The following is an 18,234-nucleotide window of genomic DNA, read 5'->3' as shown; positions in this document are numbered from 1 at the left end:
GTACCCACTGTGTTCTAAAACTCTGCTTGGCTCTGGGAAGTCAATATTGAATAAGAAAGACCAGGTTCCTTCTCTTATCTTGTCTGTGTGTGGACTAGCAAGGCCTTATATGAAGGAATTCTGCACTGCTGTTCCCGTTACCTAGAATATTCTATCTTTGCATGGCTGACCTCTTAGTTTAAATATCACTTTAGAGTCAGCCTCCCTGGTTGTCTTATTTAATATTGTCCTTCTCCACAAGTCACTGCCTATTGCATTATCTTGAATTTCCTACAAAGTAACTATTATTTCTCTTTTGAGAACAAGGACTTAGCCTTGTTTGATCATTACTATATCTCTTAAGTGTTTAAATGGGCTTCCCAGGTGGTGTGCAGTGGTAAAGAATCTGCTTGCCAAGCAGGAAATGTGGGTTTGATCCCTGGGTCAGAAAGATCCCCTGGAGAAGAAAATGGCAACATATTCCAGTATTCTTGCCTGGGAAATCCCATGGATAGAGGAGTCTGGTGGGCTACAGTCCTTGGGTAACAAAAAGTCTGACACAACTGAACAACTGAGCACACACACACAAGTGTTTAAGTAGTGCCTGGCACATTTAAGTCTCCTAATAAATATTAATATTTGCTGAATGGACAAATTAATGAATGGATGGATAGTGCTGATTCAACAAATAAGGTAATTTCAGGTAGTGAAAGAGTGGGTACTCAGAGAAAATATATGGAAGGGTGGAGTCAGGGAGGTCTGATGTCCACTACTTTAGTACTCCTGACCTTACTCTCTTTCCACCTTTATCTCTTCTGTCACCCTTTCCTCATAGTGCCTGTTCTTAAACTTAAGCCCTTAATTTTTTTTTTTTTTTTTTGCCAGTGCTACAATAAAAATATGGAACGCTTCACGAATTTGCGTGTCATCCTTGCGCAGGGGCCATGTTAATCTTCTCTGTATCGTTCCAATTTTAGTATATGTGCTGCCGAAGCGAGCACAAGCCCTTAATTTTCATGATCTCTTGGCCACAGGAAATAATATTTATATCTTAACAGTGGAAAATCCTCTCTAAAATTTTGCTTGGCTGATGACCTTTACCTCGTGGTTCTTAACCTTCATTCTTTCCATTAAGGCAAAATAGCAAAATATCTGTCAATTTTTCCAAGATGCAAATGATGAGCCCATTTGCTTTTTTTTTTGAGCCTTCGGCAAGTTGTAATATTTTGCAGTAGTATCAGATCACTGATCACAGATCACCACAACAAATAGAACAATGATGGAAAAGCTTGAGATATTGCCAAAATTACCAAAATGTGATAGAGGCAAGAAGTGAGCAAACGCTTTTGGACAAATGGCACCACTAGACTTGCTTGATGCAAGGTGGCTACAAACGTCAATGTGTAAAAAACAAACACAACATCTGCAAAGTGCAGTAAAGTCAAGCACGATAAATGAGATATGCTTGTATATACAATGGAATATTATTCACCCACAAAAAAAGAAATCTTGAATTTGCAACAACATGGATGAACCTTGAGGGCATTATGCTAAGTGAAATAAACCAGAAATATAGATACTGTATGATCTCACTTTTACATGGAGGACTCTAAAAACAAGCAACAATCAGCCAAAAACAAATTAAAGAAAAAAGCTCACACAACAGAACACACTGGATTGGTGGTTGCTGGAGGAGGGAGAAATGGTGAAACGGTTCAAAGGTACAAACTTAAGTCATAGGGGGATGTGTAATGTGCAGTGTGGTAACACAGTTAATAATATTTGTATTGTCTATTTGAAAGTTGTTAGTTCTCATTATAAGAAAAATTTTGGTGTGGTGACAATGTTAACTAGACTTACTATGATCATTTCACAGTGTATAAAAATACCAAATTACTATGTTGGTACCTGAAACTAATATAATGTATGTCAGTTCAGTTCAGTTGTTCAGGCGTGTCCAACTCTTTGCAACTCATGGACTACAGCACACCAGGTTTCCCTGTCCATCACCAACTCTCTGAGCTTGCTCAAACTCATGTCCATCGTGTTGGTGATGCCATCCAACCATCTCATCCTCTGTTGTCCCTTTCTCCTCCTGCCTTCAATCTTTCCCAGCATCAGGTTCTTTTCCAAGTAAGTCAGTTCTTCGCATCAGGTGGCCAAAGTATTGGAGCTTCAGCTTCAGCATCACTCCTTCCAATGAATATTCAGGACCGATTTCCTGTAGGATGGACTGGTTTGCTCTCCCTGCAGTCCAAGGGACTCTCAAGAGTATTCTCCAACACCATAGTTCAACAACATCAAATCTTCAGCGCTCAGCTTTCTTTATGGTCCAACTCTCACATCCATACATGTCTACTGGAAAAACCGTAGTTTTGACTAGACGGACCTTTGTTGGCAAAGTAATGTCTCTGCTTTTTAATGTGCTGTGTAGGTTGGTCATTGCTTTTCTTCCAAGGAGCAGGGGGTCTTTTCATTTCATGGTTGCAGTCACCATCTGCACCCTAGCTGCAGTCTCATCCATGTGCCTTGCAAGCTCCTTTCTATAGGACCTTGGGGGGTCAGCTCCGGCTGCTGCTGCTGCTTCCTTCTGGGTTCCCGGCCGCCTCTCGTCCTCCCGGCCCCAGTTCTGACCGCACTTCCTCCTCTTCTCCCACTACCATCCCTGAGACCATGGGAGGCTTCATATCATGCGGGTCTTCCCGGTCTTCCAGACTGTGAAAGCGTCATCAGGCTGCAACCCCCTCCCCCTCCCGCCCCCAGCCGAGGCTCCAGTCTTGAGCGCTGTGGATGAATCAGACTCTGCGCCGGGATCTGCGCGGATGCCCTCGTCGGGGGTAGACCTGGGGCTAACCGCCGGGGCAGGTCGTCTTTGGGGCGCCTGGTCCCGGTTACAGCGGTTATAGCGAGTGTGTCGCCGGTCCAATGTGTAACTGCTCCTGGTTAGGCGCCCCCGCTTCCTCCCTGGCGCCCCTCCCTGACGCTTCTCCCTGCCTCCCTCGCACCCCCCGCCCTCCCCATTTGCCTTTTTTTTTCTTACTTTGTGCTCAGCTTTTATGCCTAAAAGCCTATGACCCTCTTTCTGATTGAATTTTAAAAATTTGAATTGATATTTTTCCTCTAGTAATCTTGGAATGGATATCTGGGATTTCTGATGAAGCAGCCAATCTCCAATCCAATTCTATGGAAGAATCCATGGATTGACCCTCAAAATGAAGACTTTTGTGGGTAAAAGAGACATGATTTTATATTAATATTTTATAAATGTTACAAAACATATTTACTAAGAATCAGGAAATGTGCGTTAAAACTTTAGCTCTACTGCTTAGAAATTGTATATAATTTAGAACAAGTGACATAACTTTTCAGGCCACTCTTGTTTAATTTGTAACCTAAAGCAATTGGACCAGATCAGTTAGCTTTTGTTAAGATGCATCATAAGGATATCGAAAACTAGTATTTCATGAGATATTATTTGTTTTACAGGAGTAAAGTGTTTAAGTCAAATAAATTTTGGAAATGCAAACTGCAATCAGCGTGAACATTACTTAATAAAAAGCCCTTAGAATTCCTGAAGAATTTATTGAATTTTTACATGTAGAATCTAAAATGTCACAAATGAATTTATCTTTGAAACAGACACAGACTCACAGACATAGAGAATAGACTTGGTTGCCAAAGGGGAGGGGGTTGGGGGAGTGATGGATTGAGAGTTTGAGATTAGAAGATGCTGCTTCTACTGCTGCTGCTGCTAAGTCTCTTCAGTCGTGCCCAACTCTATGTGACCCCACAGACGGCAGCCCACCAGGCTCTGCCGTCCCTGGGATTCTCCAGGCAAGAACAATGGAGTGGGTTGCCATTTCCTCCTCCAATGCATGAAAGTGAAAAGTGAAAGTGAAGTCGCTCAGTCATGTCCGACTCTTTGCAACCCCATGGACTGCAGCCCACCAGGCTCCTCCATCCGTGAGATTTTCCAGGCAAGAGTACTGGAGTGGGGCGCCATCGCCTTCTCCGTAGAAGATGCTAATTACTATTACATATTTTATATAATTATTATATATTATTAAGCTATTATATATAAAATAGAAAAACACCAAGATTCTACTGTATAGCACAGGGAACTATTTCAGTATCCTGTAATAAATCATAATGGAAAAGAATATGAAAAAGAATATATATAACTGAATCACTTTGCCATATACAAGAAACACACAAATTGTAAATTAACTATACTTCAATATATTTTTTAAAAAGAATTTATTAAATTTTATTTAACCCAGAATTTCCCCAAATTATTTGAGCACAGAACTCTTGTTTCCCACACAGGACAAGCATTAAGATGACATGGGACACTAATCTTCTCCAAACTGTTTAGCAAATATTGATTAATCTGAACGTAATATATTGGAGATAAGATCATTGTTCTTGATATCAGGTTTATACTAGGGTGGTAATCACAAGATTGGAAAGGGGAATCAAAATGAAAAATGCTGTAAAGGCAGAACGGGCGGGTCTTGGCCAGGATAGGCCCCTGTCACTTCAACATTGATAAAGTTGATTCTGATCTTGGTTTCTTAAGAAAGTGGTGGTGTTAATCATGATAAAATGCAGGAGGAGGAGCAGGTTTATGAAGAAAGGTAGAGCTCAGTATAAGTCATCCTAAATACACACTGTTCCCTATCTAGCCCACAGGACTTTCCTCCCCTCTCTTCTTAGACCCTTGCTATAAGAAATGATGTTGTTTCTTAGGAGACTGTATCTCACTTTTCATTGACTAATCCATGTTCTCTGATATTCATCATGCAAAAGGGATATATAAATAAAAAGTCAACTCAGGTGCTGATGAGGGTGATTCCATCATTATATCATCAATATAAATTTAGAAATTAATTTACTTAAAATAGAGAAATGCAAAAGGCATAACAACACTTTTAAAGCATGTAGACTTAAATGCCACTTTGGAAGAAGAAGGCTTATGGAGACATTCTTAACCTGTGATTAAACCAATTATGTTCAGTTGTATTAGATTCTTGTGCAAATAAAAACTTAGTTAACTATATACTATCTTAAACATATAAGGAAAATAAATAGATGGTCTCTTAGTTAATCTGTCATTTTAGAATGTGAAACTAATGTGGGAGGTGCCAGAGCATCCTGGTTAAGGCTGTGGAAAGAAGATGGAATTGATGATGTCTTGGAAGAAATGACATTTTTTAAAGAATATTCCTTGGCAAGATAAGTAGATTTCAGTTTATGGAAAACATACTTTATGTTTTAGTTAATGAGAAACTGGTAGATTGAATCATTGTGCCCAGTGTTTCATGAATTTTTTGTTACAATTAGTCATTCATGTCCTTTGCCACTTTGACTCCGCCATTCTTGCCAGTGTTTCTTTAATTGGTAAAGTTGGGCTTGGTTATATGACTTATTTTGGTCAGTAGAATGTGAATGGAAGTGACAGGGCCATGTCCGGGCCAAGACCTGAAGAGGTATCCTGCATTTTCTGTCCCTTTTGTGTCCCTTCTACTCAGAACACGGCTCAGGAAGCCACCAGACAAGGAGAGTGGAGATAATGGAGCAGACCTGCACTTGACCTACTGCCTGAAATAGAGATACTAGCGGACTTGAGACCCATGAACATGAAAATCAATGTTTCTTGTGGTAAGCCACTGAAATTTTGAGGTCATAAGAAATTTAAAAACAAAACAAAACTAGTACAAACTGAAATACCTGGCTAGTACAGGCTAATTGTGAGCAACTTGTTATGTTCAAACAAGATAGCAATTATCAGACTCTGAATAAGACAGGGATAAAACCATTTTGGTGAAATTCAGCTCGTCTTTCAAACTGACAATACATGAGAATGTATTTTAATAGTAACTTTACTATTATATGGTAAACTTTGTGAGCTCTTAAGAGACTAATCTTTATTTTAATTTTTAAATTTACACTTTGACTATAGAATATAAGCATCCAAATTATCTTGTATTATCTTTAAATCCAGATTAAATTTCCTAAAGTTTAGGGTTAATCATCAAGCATCTTGTTCTGAATGACAGGCATCTCTATTGTCACAAAAAAATGCAACAAAACCTGAGGAATAATGTGAAATCCTGAGCTGGGATGTTAAAAGCTGTTAAGGATAGTGTTAAACTTCATATATAATAAATAATAGCAAGGATGTTATAGCACCTATAGCTGTTTAAAGAAAGTTTCCCCTGCCCCCAGAGAAAGACAAAGTATTATTACCTGTATTTTTTTAGCTTTGAATGTACTTTTTGATATGTGCTGTTTAATATGGTAGCCACTAGTCACACATAGCTATTGCGCTCTTAAAATATAGTCCTGATTAGGATGTGCTCTAAGTGTAATATACACAACATATTTCAAAAACTTAATATTAAAAAATAAGAAATCTCATTAATAACATATTAATTACATGTTGAAATGGGCTCTAGGCACCTTCATTATAAGTATCTTTACCATTGACATCTCTGCTACAAGCGTTTTTGCGGCAAATATTTTCATCAAATAACTCATTGCCTATGAGGCACATTCTCCATGAAAGATAAAATAACTGAAGTGAGAGTTTTTGGTTTGACAGTTTGGTTTCAGCTGGTTGAAATGTGTTAGCATTTCTTCTAGTTGGCAATATTATCGATGGCTTTATTGAGCTGGCATATGACAGTGATTTGTCCCAAGAGTTGGTTTCTTATTTTAAAACACTACTTTGGAGGAGAAAGAGGCCACAGTCCTAGAAGGTGGAGAGGGAAACCCACATTTCCCACATGACTTTGGAATGTCTGTCAATGGACACGTGACAATATGTCAAGAACAAACAACACCTGCGTAGAAGCTTTCACAACACAGCACAAAGCTCAGTTACAAAGATACCTCTAAGTACTTGGAAACTTATATCGTTCTTTATGAAGGAAGAAATTTTAGTGAACAAGAAAAAGTATGATGCAGAATGAGGAGACAAACCAATGAGCCAAAAAAAAAAAAAAAAACACCCGTATAAAATGCTATGAATGAAAGATTTGGAAGACAAGTACTTAGGTACAACCTGCAAAATAAAATAAGCTATTTGTACAGTATTGCCATGAATCTACACACATTTCAAATGTACTCAAACATTTTATATTTCACAGTGTCTTGAATTTTGTTATTATTTCATTGTGTCCTTTAATTGCCCCTCTTTTACTTTCCATTATTTTATCTTTTATGGCAAAATTGCTTCCGAGCCAATTACTGCAGTGGAAATGTGTCCACAAGTGCTTGTGGCAAAGATGTCTATGGCAAAGATGCTTAAAGCAAAAGTACCTAGAAGCAGCAGTAACACTTGTAGATGTGGTTCCTGGCACATTTTGTTGTGTAAATACCATGACACCAAAAAGGCATGCCACTCTCACTCATGAAGTTCTCTCACTAAATTAGATCCTGGGACAGTAAGATACAGCATGGCTTTAGTGAGCATCTCAGTGAGCATCTTTGTGGTGCAGCTGGTTAGCATGTTTAGTAAAATGGAAAGGTTGATGGTTCATGTCTACCTCAGGATGGTCTTATACCCAGCCAATTTCTTGGTGATGAAAATATTCTGGAGCTGGATAGTAGTGACAGTTGCACAGCATTGTGAATGTACTAAATGCCACTAAACTGTTTATGTTATAATGGTGAATTTTAGGTTCTATGCCTTTTACCACAATAAAAACCAACCCCAGGAGATGTTTTGGAGGACGCATTTTTCCAACCTTATGTTGTAACTGTATTTTTCTTCCTGACATGTGTACACCTACTAAATAATATGCCCTGATGTCTGAATGCCTATATATATGTACAGCAGCTTTTAAAATAATCTCTGGTATGGGTGTCCCACTCTGTAGCATTTTTGGCATCACCCGGGAATATGTGACTTAGGCAAAAACCCTCTTTTGGCTTGGATTAGCTACTGTATTTACTGCCTGAGCACAGAAATTCCTTTGCAAGACTCTTTTGCCCTAGCACACATTTGCTTAGTCTATAAAATTTTCCCATGGAAAGAGCAGGCTGGGCTTGGGTGTGTGTCTGTCTTCTTCAAAAGCATTGTATGGCTTTCTTAATAAATGGGAAACAGGTCTGTAAGATCACAAATGTATTAGTTCCCAAGATTCTTCTTTTAGCCTGGGCAGCTTCCCAGCACAGGACTCAAGATTCTCAGTTCTTTTGGACAAAGTCAATATTGTTCTTTTATAAAGCAATGATCATGAAAGGAGGCAGGTCTTTAAGACCTACACAAACAAAGAGTACAAAAGAGAAAGGGGGGAAGTTTGGAAAGACTCACAAAAAAGACAGTGTCTGCCAGGAAGTCTTTGAAGCAGAGGGTGGTGAATACCTCCCACGGAGAGGCTTTAGCAAAAGCCAAGGAAGCCTCATGCTGGTCAAGACTGGCCTTGGTGAGCAAGAAGTGGTGACCTTGTGCACCACAGTGGAGAAAAGTGCTTCCTGGGCAAGTTTTCTCGCTCCAGCCAGAAGATTTCAGCTACTCCTGCTATATCATGTCTTTCCTGAAATACGAAGGCTTGTGAAAGACAAGTATGCCTACGATGATCACTGCAACCAGGATCAGGGAGAAGAGGACCATGAGGAAGACATAGGTGGAGTGGGAGAGGGGTGCGGACATTGGCTCTTCAGCTGGAATCTTGTTGGTCAGGTTCAGCATGTAGCCCAAAGTCCACCCAACGCTGGTGCTCCGGATCTGCAAACAGTGGGGAAAGTGTTGTTTCTGGTTTGAGGATTAAATGAGCTTTCATTCAACGCTACCCAAAACACTGAACCACCAGAAAGTGAAAGCACCACGTTCAGTTCTCTAAAGGGATTACTTCTATATTTTGAATTGGGAATATGGCTGTGAGGAAACAGGAGCAAGTGATTAGAAGGAGAGTGTGGGGCCGCACTACTGTATTCCCCAAATTCAGAGAGGAATTTGGTGAATGATGACTCAGTTCTCCTGCCAAGAAGAACTTAATTCAAATTAGGCCTTTGGAAGTTTGCATTCCTCTTTTGCTGTTTGTGTGAATGTGGGTGGGTGGGGTGCGGAAGGGGGCTGGAGGCTGACAGGAAGCAGGCAAAAGATGAGAGACTAATGACTGTCCCTGTCCTTGTGCATCCACGTCAGGCCTAGGAATTTCATCCATACAAAACCAGGGTTTCTGTTATGATTCAACTAGGGAAAAACTGGGGAATAATCCCAATCAAGTCAGTCTTACTCGACGGATGTTCAAAGACATTACATATGCATGAGAAAGGATCATTCTCAAATGAAAAAACATTCTCCAACCCTGCTCTCTTCCTAGGGATATTTTCAAATCACCTCAAAACGTATTGAAATATAGGTCGTCTCTGAATAATAAAGAATTGTGGAAATGTTGCTATTACATGAGTTGTATGTGGTCATGGTAGGAAAATCGCGAAGTACAGATATCTTCTTTTCGAAGATAAAACCACCTCTGCTTCATCACTCAGAGTTGTTGTTATTATCATTTTGTGTCATATCCTACCAATCTCTCTGTGCATATTTTTTGCAGAAAAAAAGTGGAATTAAATTGCATGTAGAATTCACTTAACAATTCTTTGTAAGTATTATCCCACATCTCTTTAAGGGATTTCTGCAGCATCATCACTGGTATGAACTGCCTTATATGGTCATTTTTATTCACTTTATTCAATTATTTATAAATCCTAGAAATGGAGTAGTTAGACAAAGTGATGTACATATTTTAAGGCTTCTAGCACATATTGCCAAAACAGTCTTCCCAAAGGTTATGCCAGTTTACATTCCAGCCAATACCATGTGAAATGCTTCTCTCCCCTAAGCCTTTACCAGTACTGGGAATTAATAATTTGTAAAATGCCCACTTCCTTTTATGGGAAACTGGAACTTTATCTGACTGCCTGTGTCAAAGAAACCTCCAAAGTTACTGGAGTTATCACCTAGGGTTTAGAAATAACAGATCATAGTTTGTACCTCAGAGAATATAAGTCTGACATAGACATCTCTCTCAAACAGACAAACTGTGATGGAACAGAAGGAAAACTTGGATGTTAAAACAAGGAAAAGATTCAAATTAGCAAAGTCAATATTGACAAGAGTGTGATGAAACTAGTATTTTCAAGGCCACCACAGTCCTCTGCCTTAATGCTTTGTTTTGCTTGAAGTCACCATATTTAATAAAGGGGTAAATTGTTTTTGCCATTAATTAGTATGAGTTTAAAAGGTAGAGAAACACTGTCCTTAATATTTTTCATCAGGCACGAGTGTGCTCATGTGTCTCACTGCCAATGTAAATGTTGCTCCAGGCCTGAATGCCTGCAGGTGATGCTGTGGTAATGCACAGCCATGAGGTTGCTTCTTTAAGGCTTATGCTAAGCCTGATTTTTTAAGCAAAGGCCCGCATGCACAGTCACTCCTCTCATTCCTCACAGTGAGCTTTCAGATTGGTCATTCTTAAAGCTTCAACCAACAAGGCCTTCACCGCTTATGAGAAACTATGATCATCCTTTCTGGATTCATGAAGGGGCCCTTGGGTTGGATGTTGAAGTCAGCACACAGAATCACTGCGGCTGTTGAAATGCTGTTATATTACTTTAATATCTCATATTTTGTCTTATAAGGGTTAGTCACTGTTATATGAGCAGAAAGGTGAGGCTGAGGATGCAAGTAGACCTCCTTAGATAGGAAGCCCACAACTGGCTGGTCAACATACCAGGAGAGCCAGACACGAAATGCCAGCTTGGGTTAGAGGTGAGGTGGCAGAACAGGACATCAGTCCCAAATTTAAACCAGGTTGACTCCTACCTCTTTCAAACTCAAAGCTGTCTCAGTCACTACCAGCCAACTTCCCCCTTAACCCAACAAACCTTGTTCATGAAGTGAAGAGTTTTCCAGGACTCGTCTGTAAAATGGTAGCCGTTCTGGAGGAGAGCCAGGATGTAGGTGCCAGAGAAGCAGTATTCACTCAGGTACGCCTCCTTCACGTCGCCAAAACTCAGACGCACCTGGATGCGAAGTGGAGAAAACAGCATCCTTGTACAGCAGGCCCTTCTCCTTAGCCGTCACGTTCGCTATGGAGCTGGTCAAGGGAGTAGAAAGCCCCAGCTCACAGGGGCCTGAGGTTGGCCTCTGCAGAGGGCTTTGGGAGTGGTGCTGCATGCCTTTGATGGGTGCATGGGTCTTTAGGGTTTGTTAAGGAATCTTTTCCTCCACAGGGTTCTATGACACGTTAATAAGTGCTCCAGGAGGAAAAAAACAAAACAAAACCTAGTTTCTGCGGTCTAATAGGTTCAATAACACTGAATTTTACTATATTTTTTCATCCCTTGTGAAACTTGTGTTTCACAATCACATTTCTCATACATGTTCAAAACTGTGAAAAAATCTTACATGAAAGAAATCATTAATTTTTGTTTAATGAGCTTGTCCACTTATACACACATCTATTCAATAAATATAGTGTCTGTATTTTCATTTTACAGATATTTAAGTGTGGGGAAAATTTGATCTTTGTTAAGACATTGCAACATGTAGAATCAAAAGAACTAGGGTTGGAGTCCTGACTCGATCCATACCGTCTGTTTCCTGCCCTTTTGTTGTTGTTTAGTTACTAAGTCGTGTCTGACTGCAACCCCATGGACTGCAGCACGCCAGGCTCCTCTGTTCTCCACTATCTCCCATAGTTTGCTCAGACTTATGTCCATTGAGTCAGTGATGCCATCCAACCATCTCATCCTCTTTCTCCCCTTCTCCTCCTCAGTCTTTCCTAGCATCACGGTCTTTTCCAGTGAGTTGGCACAGTTAACGTGCGACAAACACTGCTTTGGAACCCAGTTCAGGAAGCATTTTGCTCAAGAATCCAAGATGCTCGTCTTTGTCCACAGATCACCAGCAGCTGCAAAAAACCTCCCCTCTTGTAAAGGGCTGAGAAATATCTTAGCTGCTCTTTCTGAAAGCCCTGAATACCCTCCTTCATGTCCCAACTCAGACAAAATACTTAAGAGAAAATTCCAAATGTCCAGGCTCTTGCATAACCTTCAAATGTCCTGGCTCTTGTACAATCTTCCTTCCTCAGTTGTCAGTGCCCAAGAGAACAGCATTCATTTTCAATTAATCGCATATCTTCAGAATGAAAGCACCGTGCATTTTGCAAGTGTTGACTTAAAACAGCTGCTGTATTTAGCCACTCCTAGGTGATCTGTTTTTTAGAGCAGAGTTAACTCCATATCTTTCTCTTACATCCCTGGAAATTTTCATCAGGTAGCACTGCATCTTGAATGACTCAGTGCCTCAGACCAGAAAAAACTTGCGCTTCTATTATAACCAGGATATATATTGAACCTGTCTGATGGAAAAATGGTCTGACCACAGTGGTGTCTGTGGCAGATTCTGTGAGCTGCCTGTCGTCCTCAGGGTTAAGGGAAGTCGTGGAAGACTAATGTGCTCAGCTCCAGGAAGTAGCTCGTCGTGGATCTAGGGCTCTAAGCCAGTCGTAAAATCCTGCATCCTGGTGCCCTACGGCACGGGGGCCGGACCCGGAAGTTCCGGGCAGGGTTCCAAGTGCCAGCGAGTCCTGTTTGGTGCGCGTGGAAACTAGGGTCATGGCTGCTCCCGGCCCAGCGCTCTGCCTCTTCGACGTGGACGGGACCCTGACAGCCCCGCGGCAGATTTTGTTGCCATGGGCACAGATTTTGTGATGACGCTCACTCTGACCTCCCCCTGGCACGAATCAGTCACTGAACAGCAGCCATTCAAACTTGGGACTGGTTCCAAGTGGCCTCGCTGTCTTCGAGTTCTGTCTCTACCCTGCTTGGTTCCGGCCGGATGGTAGCAGTGGTGGGTGCGCTCTGGAATTCACACGGAATAAAATTACCAAAGACATGGATTGCTTTCTGCAAAAACTAAGGCAGAAGATCAAAATTGGCGTTGTCGGTGGGTCAGACTTTGAGAAAGTACAGGAGCAACTGGGAGATGACGTTATTAAAAAATATGATTACGTGTTTCCAGAAAATGGCTTGGTAGCATACAGAGATGGGAAACTCTTGTGTAAACAGAATATTCAAGGTCACCTGGGTGAAGCCCTAATCCAGGATTTAATCAACTACTGTCTGAGCTACATCGCGAAAATCAAGCTCCCGAAGAAGAGGGGCACTTTCATAGAGTTCCGTAATGGGATGCTGAATGTGTCGCCAATCGGAAGAAGCTGCAGCCAGGAAGAACGCATTGAGTTCTACGAGCTCGATCAGAAAGAAAAGATAAGACAAAAGTTCGTGGAGGACCTGCGAAAAGAGTTTGCGGGGAAAGGCCTCACGTTTTCCATAGCCATTTCTTAAAGCCCTCTCTTTTCACCAGCCCTAATAAGCGAGCGTACACTTGCCAGAAAACCAGAGCTGCAGAGGGACTCTGTGTAAAAGATGACTGGGTGGGCTGTTAAGTGTCCTGAGAAAGCCTCGAAAGGGTTTTGTGTTGCCCATGAAAGCTGTGTGGAAAATCGCCGTCCGTGGGATTTTCATCTTCTTGCACAACAAGCTGGGTGCATCTTGCTGTTGGGAGGGTGCCCCGAGAGTGCGCTGTGGCTGGAGGAGGCCAGATCAGCTTCGACGTCTTCCCCGACGGCTGGGACAAGAGGTACTGCCTGGGACACGTGGAGAAGGACGGCTATAAGACCATCTATTTCTTTGGCGACAAAACCATGCCAGGCGGGAATGACCACGAGATCTTCACAGACCCCAGGACGGTGGGCTACACGGTGACGGCGCCCGAGGACACGCGCAGGATATGCGAGGAGCTTTTCTGCTGACCGGCCTGCTCCCCGTGGGAGGCGGTCCCCCCCCCGCCCACCCTGCAGTCCTCACTACGGTCCCCGCTCGGCAGGGGAATGGCCCTCCGTTTCCAGGACCAGAGGAAAAGGCCTCTCAACAACGGTTCCAAGGACCACCTCCAGCAGAGAGTCACATCCCCACCCTAGTCTCCAACCACCCCCACTCCATCCCGATATGTGCAGTCACGGTGCCCCCGGGGGTTTTGTTTTTAAACTTCCCCCGTCGTTCTAGAATGATCCAGAGAGAATGAAAGGAGTGAACCTGGACCCTCCCTCTTCATGGGCCTCATGGAAAATGTAACATGTTCATGCCGGGATCCCCTGCATCAGCACTGGAAGGGGGGCTCTTGTGATGAGAAAGGACGTTTATGATGAACCGAGCCCAGCACAGACAGTTAAGACAATTCCAGAAACGAAGCCCATGAGTGTCTGCGCCGGCCCAGTGACCACTGACCACTGGGACTTCGCATGTCACTGGCGGAGGACTCGGGGTAGCTCCGTATCCACTACACGCTGAAGTGCCCACTGGCTCCGGGGACACGGGTGGTGGAACCAACAGCCCTGCCAAGAACTGGCACACAGGCCGCCCCGAGATGCTGCTCTGAGCCCCGGCCCCGCGAGTGCCGGGGCAATCACACTTCACCCGAAGGGCCTCCTCCTGAGGGATCAGGGAAGGGCCTAAGCTGCTAACAGATCTGGAGCCCGGTCTTTGGTCTTTGAATAATGAGCCCGCCCCACCTCCACAGCCCCCACACCCCTGCCAGCCCTCCCTCACCCAGACTTTGACCCCGGGGCTGGAGCAGCTGTCAGGCCTGTAACCCTCACTCCCCTGCTCCCTCCTGCCTCCTGCAAGTTCCTGTGTGGCTGGAAGGACGGCAGCTCAGGCCCTCATCCAGAGCTCGGACGCAAGCTTTCCAAGAAAACGGTTCACGCATCACTTTTCAGCTTTGGTCCCTCCAGACCAGGGTGGGGTCAGTCCAGGCAGGACCTCTGCTGGGGACTTGCAGACCTGAACCTGAATCTGGGGGTGGGGGAACTGGAGAGGGGTGTTCTGGCACCCCACTAGTTGGTCCCCACCAGGTGCCTTCATCACAGAGGAACCTGGTTCCCCCGAGCCTCTCCCCAGCCTGGCTTGTCTTAGCTCGGAATCGGCGAGTGCAAGCAAGAAGCAGCACCAGGCTGGAGCTCGGCCCCCACCCGCCCGCCCACGGTCACATGCTAGGGTGACCGTCTCAGTGGTCCCCAGGACTCAGTAGTCCAGGGGCATCTTTCCTGGCTGGATTTTACAAATGATACTGTAATGATCTTTCAAAATGAAAAGTAGAAATTAAAGTGATTTTATTGGTTCCTGTTAAAAAAAAAAAAAAAAAAAAAAATCCTGCATCCTGCTTTCTCAGCCAGCCCTGGCCAATGAGATGTAAGAGAAAAGACTACTAAGGAGCTTCTGGGCCAGCTTTTGCTTTCCTGTAAAAAGGAACTGATGTATCTGGGTGTGATCACTGAAGTTACACCTTGCTTCCATGAGGAAAGCGGCCTGACAACAACCGAAGAATGATTGAAGATGGTCAAGCTGCTGAACCCATGCCAGCAACTGCCTATTGCCACACTTCAAATTAAGTGAAAATCATTAAAACCTTTTTTTGTTTAATCCATTGTATGGCCAGTTATCATGGAATGCCAGTGAGTTTATTCCTAACTGAGTGTACCGTCTGGGCCTCTCTAACATGTGTTGGATCTTGGTCACATTAGCACAATGTGAAGAGCAGACTCACATCCTCCCTTCCATCAAGGGCACAGGGCAATGGTAACAATGATAACAGCTGCTGTTTCCAGTTGCTTACCTCTTCCCAACTCTGAGTGCAGAACTCTTCCAACTTCTCAGTCAACTTTTTCGTAGATATATGTTCCTGTGATGTAAGGTTTAAAAACTCCATCACATAGTAAAAAGCTGAAAATGCCTACAAGAGAAAAGTGCTGAGTTTGGTGCAGTGTCCAACACAGAGGGGCATTGATTCACTCTCCAGAAGGCCAAACCCCTAGGGAAAGTGCCTAGAAATCTCTGAGGAATAGATCATCGATCAGGTGATATTCCAGACCCAGGAACTGCTTCCTTTCTGGAAGGTGTCACTTTGCCACTGACAGGCATTTCTGAGCTCTTCGGTAGCTAATTTTCTCTAAGATCAGGGAGAAAGAAAGAGAATCAGGGAGAAAGAAAGATAGGGAAAAGAGAAGATAAAAGAGAGAGGAAGAGGTCAGAAAAATCCCGTCTTTAAAAAGCTATTATGTATGAATTTTTAATAAATAAAGCCTGGAAAATTCTATACAGAGGTAATGGAAGTGATCTCTAGCAAAATTATAAGGTGTTTTTTTCTTTTTATTTATGAAATTTTGGGCCTATTTTTATAATGTACAAGTACTTTCTTTAAATAGCCAATGTTTATTTAACAGATACTTTTTGCATGTCTATCATGAGCTAGGCACAACTTAAAAGTTTAAAAAAAATCATCATCATCATATATGAAAACTATATAAAAAGTTAAAGAGTGAGTTAAAAGGAGTAATGAAAATAAAACCCAAAATAACCAAATGGGACCTTAAAACTTAAAAGCATTTGTACAACAAAGGAAATTATAAACAAAACAAAAAGACAACCTGCAGACTGGGGAAAATATTTGCAAATGATGTGACCAACAAGGGATTAACGTCCAAAATATACAAATGTAAGGCTTAATATATATATATATATATAAAAATCAAAACATGGTCAGAAGACCTAAATAGACATTTCTCCAAAGAAAACATACAGATGGACAACAGGTACATGAAAAGATGCTCAGTATTGCTAATTATTAGAGAAATGCAAATCAAAATTGCAATGAGGTATCACCTCACACCAGTCAAAATGGCCATCACTAAAAAGTCTACAAATAATACATGCTGGAGAGGGTATAAAGAAAAGGGAACCCTCCTGTCCTGTTGGTGGGAATGTAAATTGGTGTAGTCACTATGGAGAACAGTAGAGAGGTTCCTTAAAAAAACTAAAAATGGTGTTACCATAAGATCCAGCAGTCTCACTCCTGAGCATATATTCAGAGAAAATTCTAATTTGAAAAGATACATGCACCCCAGATTTCAAAACAGCACTGTTTACAACAGCCAAGACATGGAAGCACTCTAAATGTCCATCAACAGATGAATGGATAAAGAAGATGTGGTATATATACACAGTGGAATCATACTCAGCCTAAAAAGAATGAAATAATTCCATGTGGAGCAACATGGATGGACCTAGAGATTATCATACTGCATGAAGTAAGTCAGAAAGAGAAAGAAAAATATCAAATGATATCATTTATATATGAAATCTAAAAAAAAAAAATCATACAAAGAACTTACTTACAAAATAGAAACAGACTCAAAAGACATAGAAGACAAGCTTATGGTTATCAGAGAGGGAAAGTGGGGAGACGGGGAGGGATAAATTAGGAATTTGTTATTAATATATACACACTACTATATATAAAACAGATAAACAAGAAGGACTTACTGCAGAACACAGGGAACTATATTCAATATCTTATAGTAACCTATAGTGGAAAAGAATTTGAAAAAGAATATATTTATATATAAATAAAATCACTCTAATGGCTAATGGGAACACTCTAATGGTTACTTGAGAGTCCATAATGTTAATGTATCACAGTTCATTCAACAGCTCCCTGCTGGTGAGCATTCCTTTGATTCCGGTATTTTTTCCTATAAGCAATGTTGCTGTCAATACCTCTGTACATTAAGCTTGTGAACTGGTGTGCTCATCCCTCAGTGGAAGATGAGCTCCGTAGACACTCAAAGGCAGCCTCCACATCCTTTGAACTTGGGAATTCCAACACTTTAAATATTGTATGCCAGTTACAGAACAAGATCATGGTGTAGTCTTATTTCTATCATCTTAACCCAAGCCATCATCATCTCCTGTGTGGACACTGCAATGACTTCTTGTTGGTCTCCTATGTTACCTTTCTAGTCCTATCCCAACCCATCCTGAACTGGCAGTCATAGGAATCTTTTAAAAACAAATTCAATCATATCACTCTTCTGCTTACAGCCTTCAGAGACTAAATTCTACCAGATGTCTCAAAGCCACACATGTTCTAACCCCACCTTCTAGACCAATACCATCTCATACCACTGCCCACTCACCCACCACATCCCAGCCACCCAGGCCTTCAAGCATGCCAAACTTTTCTTCCCCCTCAGTTATATAATTGCTTTTCCCTCTATTGGAGTTCACTTCTGTGGCTCCTCTTTAGAGGGATCTTCTAATCACCCACCTAGACTAGGATGCTCTATTAATCCCTCTTACAGTACTTTTTTTCTCCACAGCAGTTGCCACAGTTTGACTTGC

The 18,234-nt window shown here is 42.0% G+C and overlaps 1 protein-coding gene and 1 non-coding gene across 22 annotated transcripts in view; both read right to left on the bottom strand.

The window, feature by feature from the left end:
• CC2D2B (coiled-coil and C2 domain containing 2B) overlaps positions 1-18,234 on the bottom strand; it is a 221,769-nt gene that overhangs the window by 107,453 nt on the left and 96,082 nt on the right. For 20 of the 21 annotated variants that reach the window (XR_011488596.1, XR_011488595.1, XR_011488594.1 and 17 more), the window contains 2 exons: positions 15,671-15,787; positions 10,876-11,013 (listed from right to left, as the gene is read on the bottom strand). Coding sequence is in view for 18 of the 21 variants with exons in the window: in XM_070469930.1 (XP_070326031.1) it covers positions 10,876-11,013; positions 15,671-15,787 (255 nt within the window). In the remaining 3 variants the exon portion in view is untranslated. Of the gene's footprint in view, positions 1-4,219; positions 8,714-10,875; positions 11,014-15,670; positions 15,788-18,234 lie in introns of those variants that run through there. The other variant, XM_020883461.2, reaches the window with a different exon arrangement.
• Positions 874-980, bottom strand: LOC139036148 (U6 spliceosomal RNA). Its single transcript, XR_011488880.1, has one exon. It is a non-coding gene; the product is annotated as a U6 spliceosomal RNA (small nuclear RNA).

Source organism: Odocoileus virginianus, chromosome 7 (assembly GCF_023699985.2).
Source record: "Odocoileus virginianus isolate 20LAN1187 ecotype Illinois chromosome 7, Ovbor_1.2, whole genome shotgun sequence".
Lineage (NCBI taxonomy): Eukaryota > Metazoa > Chordata > Mammalia > Artiodactyla > Cervidae > Odocoileus > Odocoileus virginianus.
This window is presented reverse-complemented; position numbering and strand designations above follow the sequence as displayed.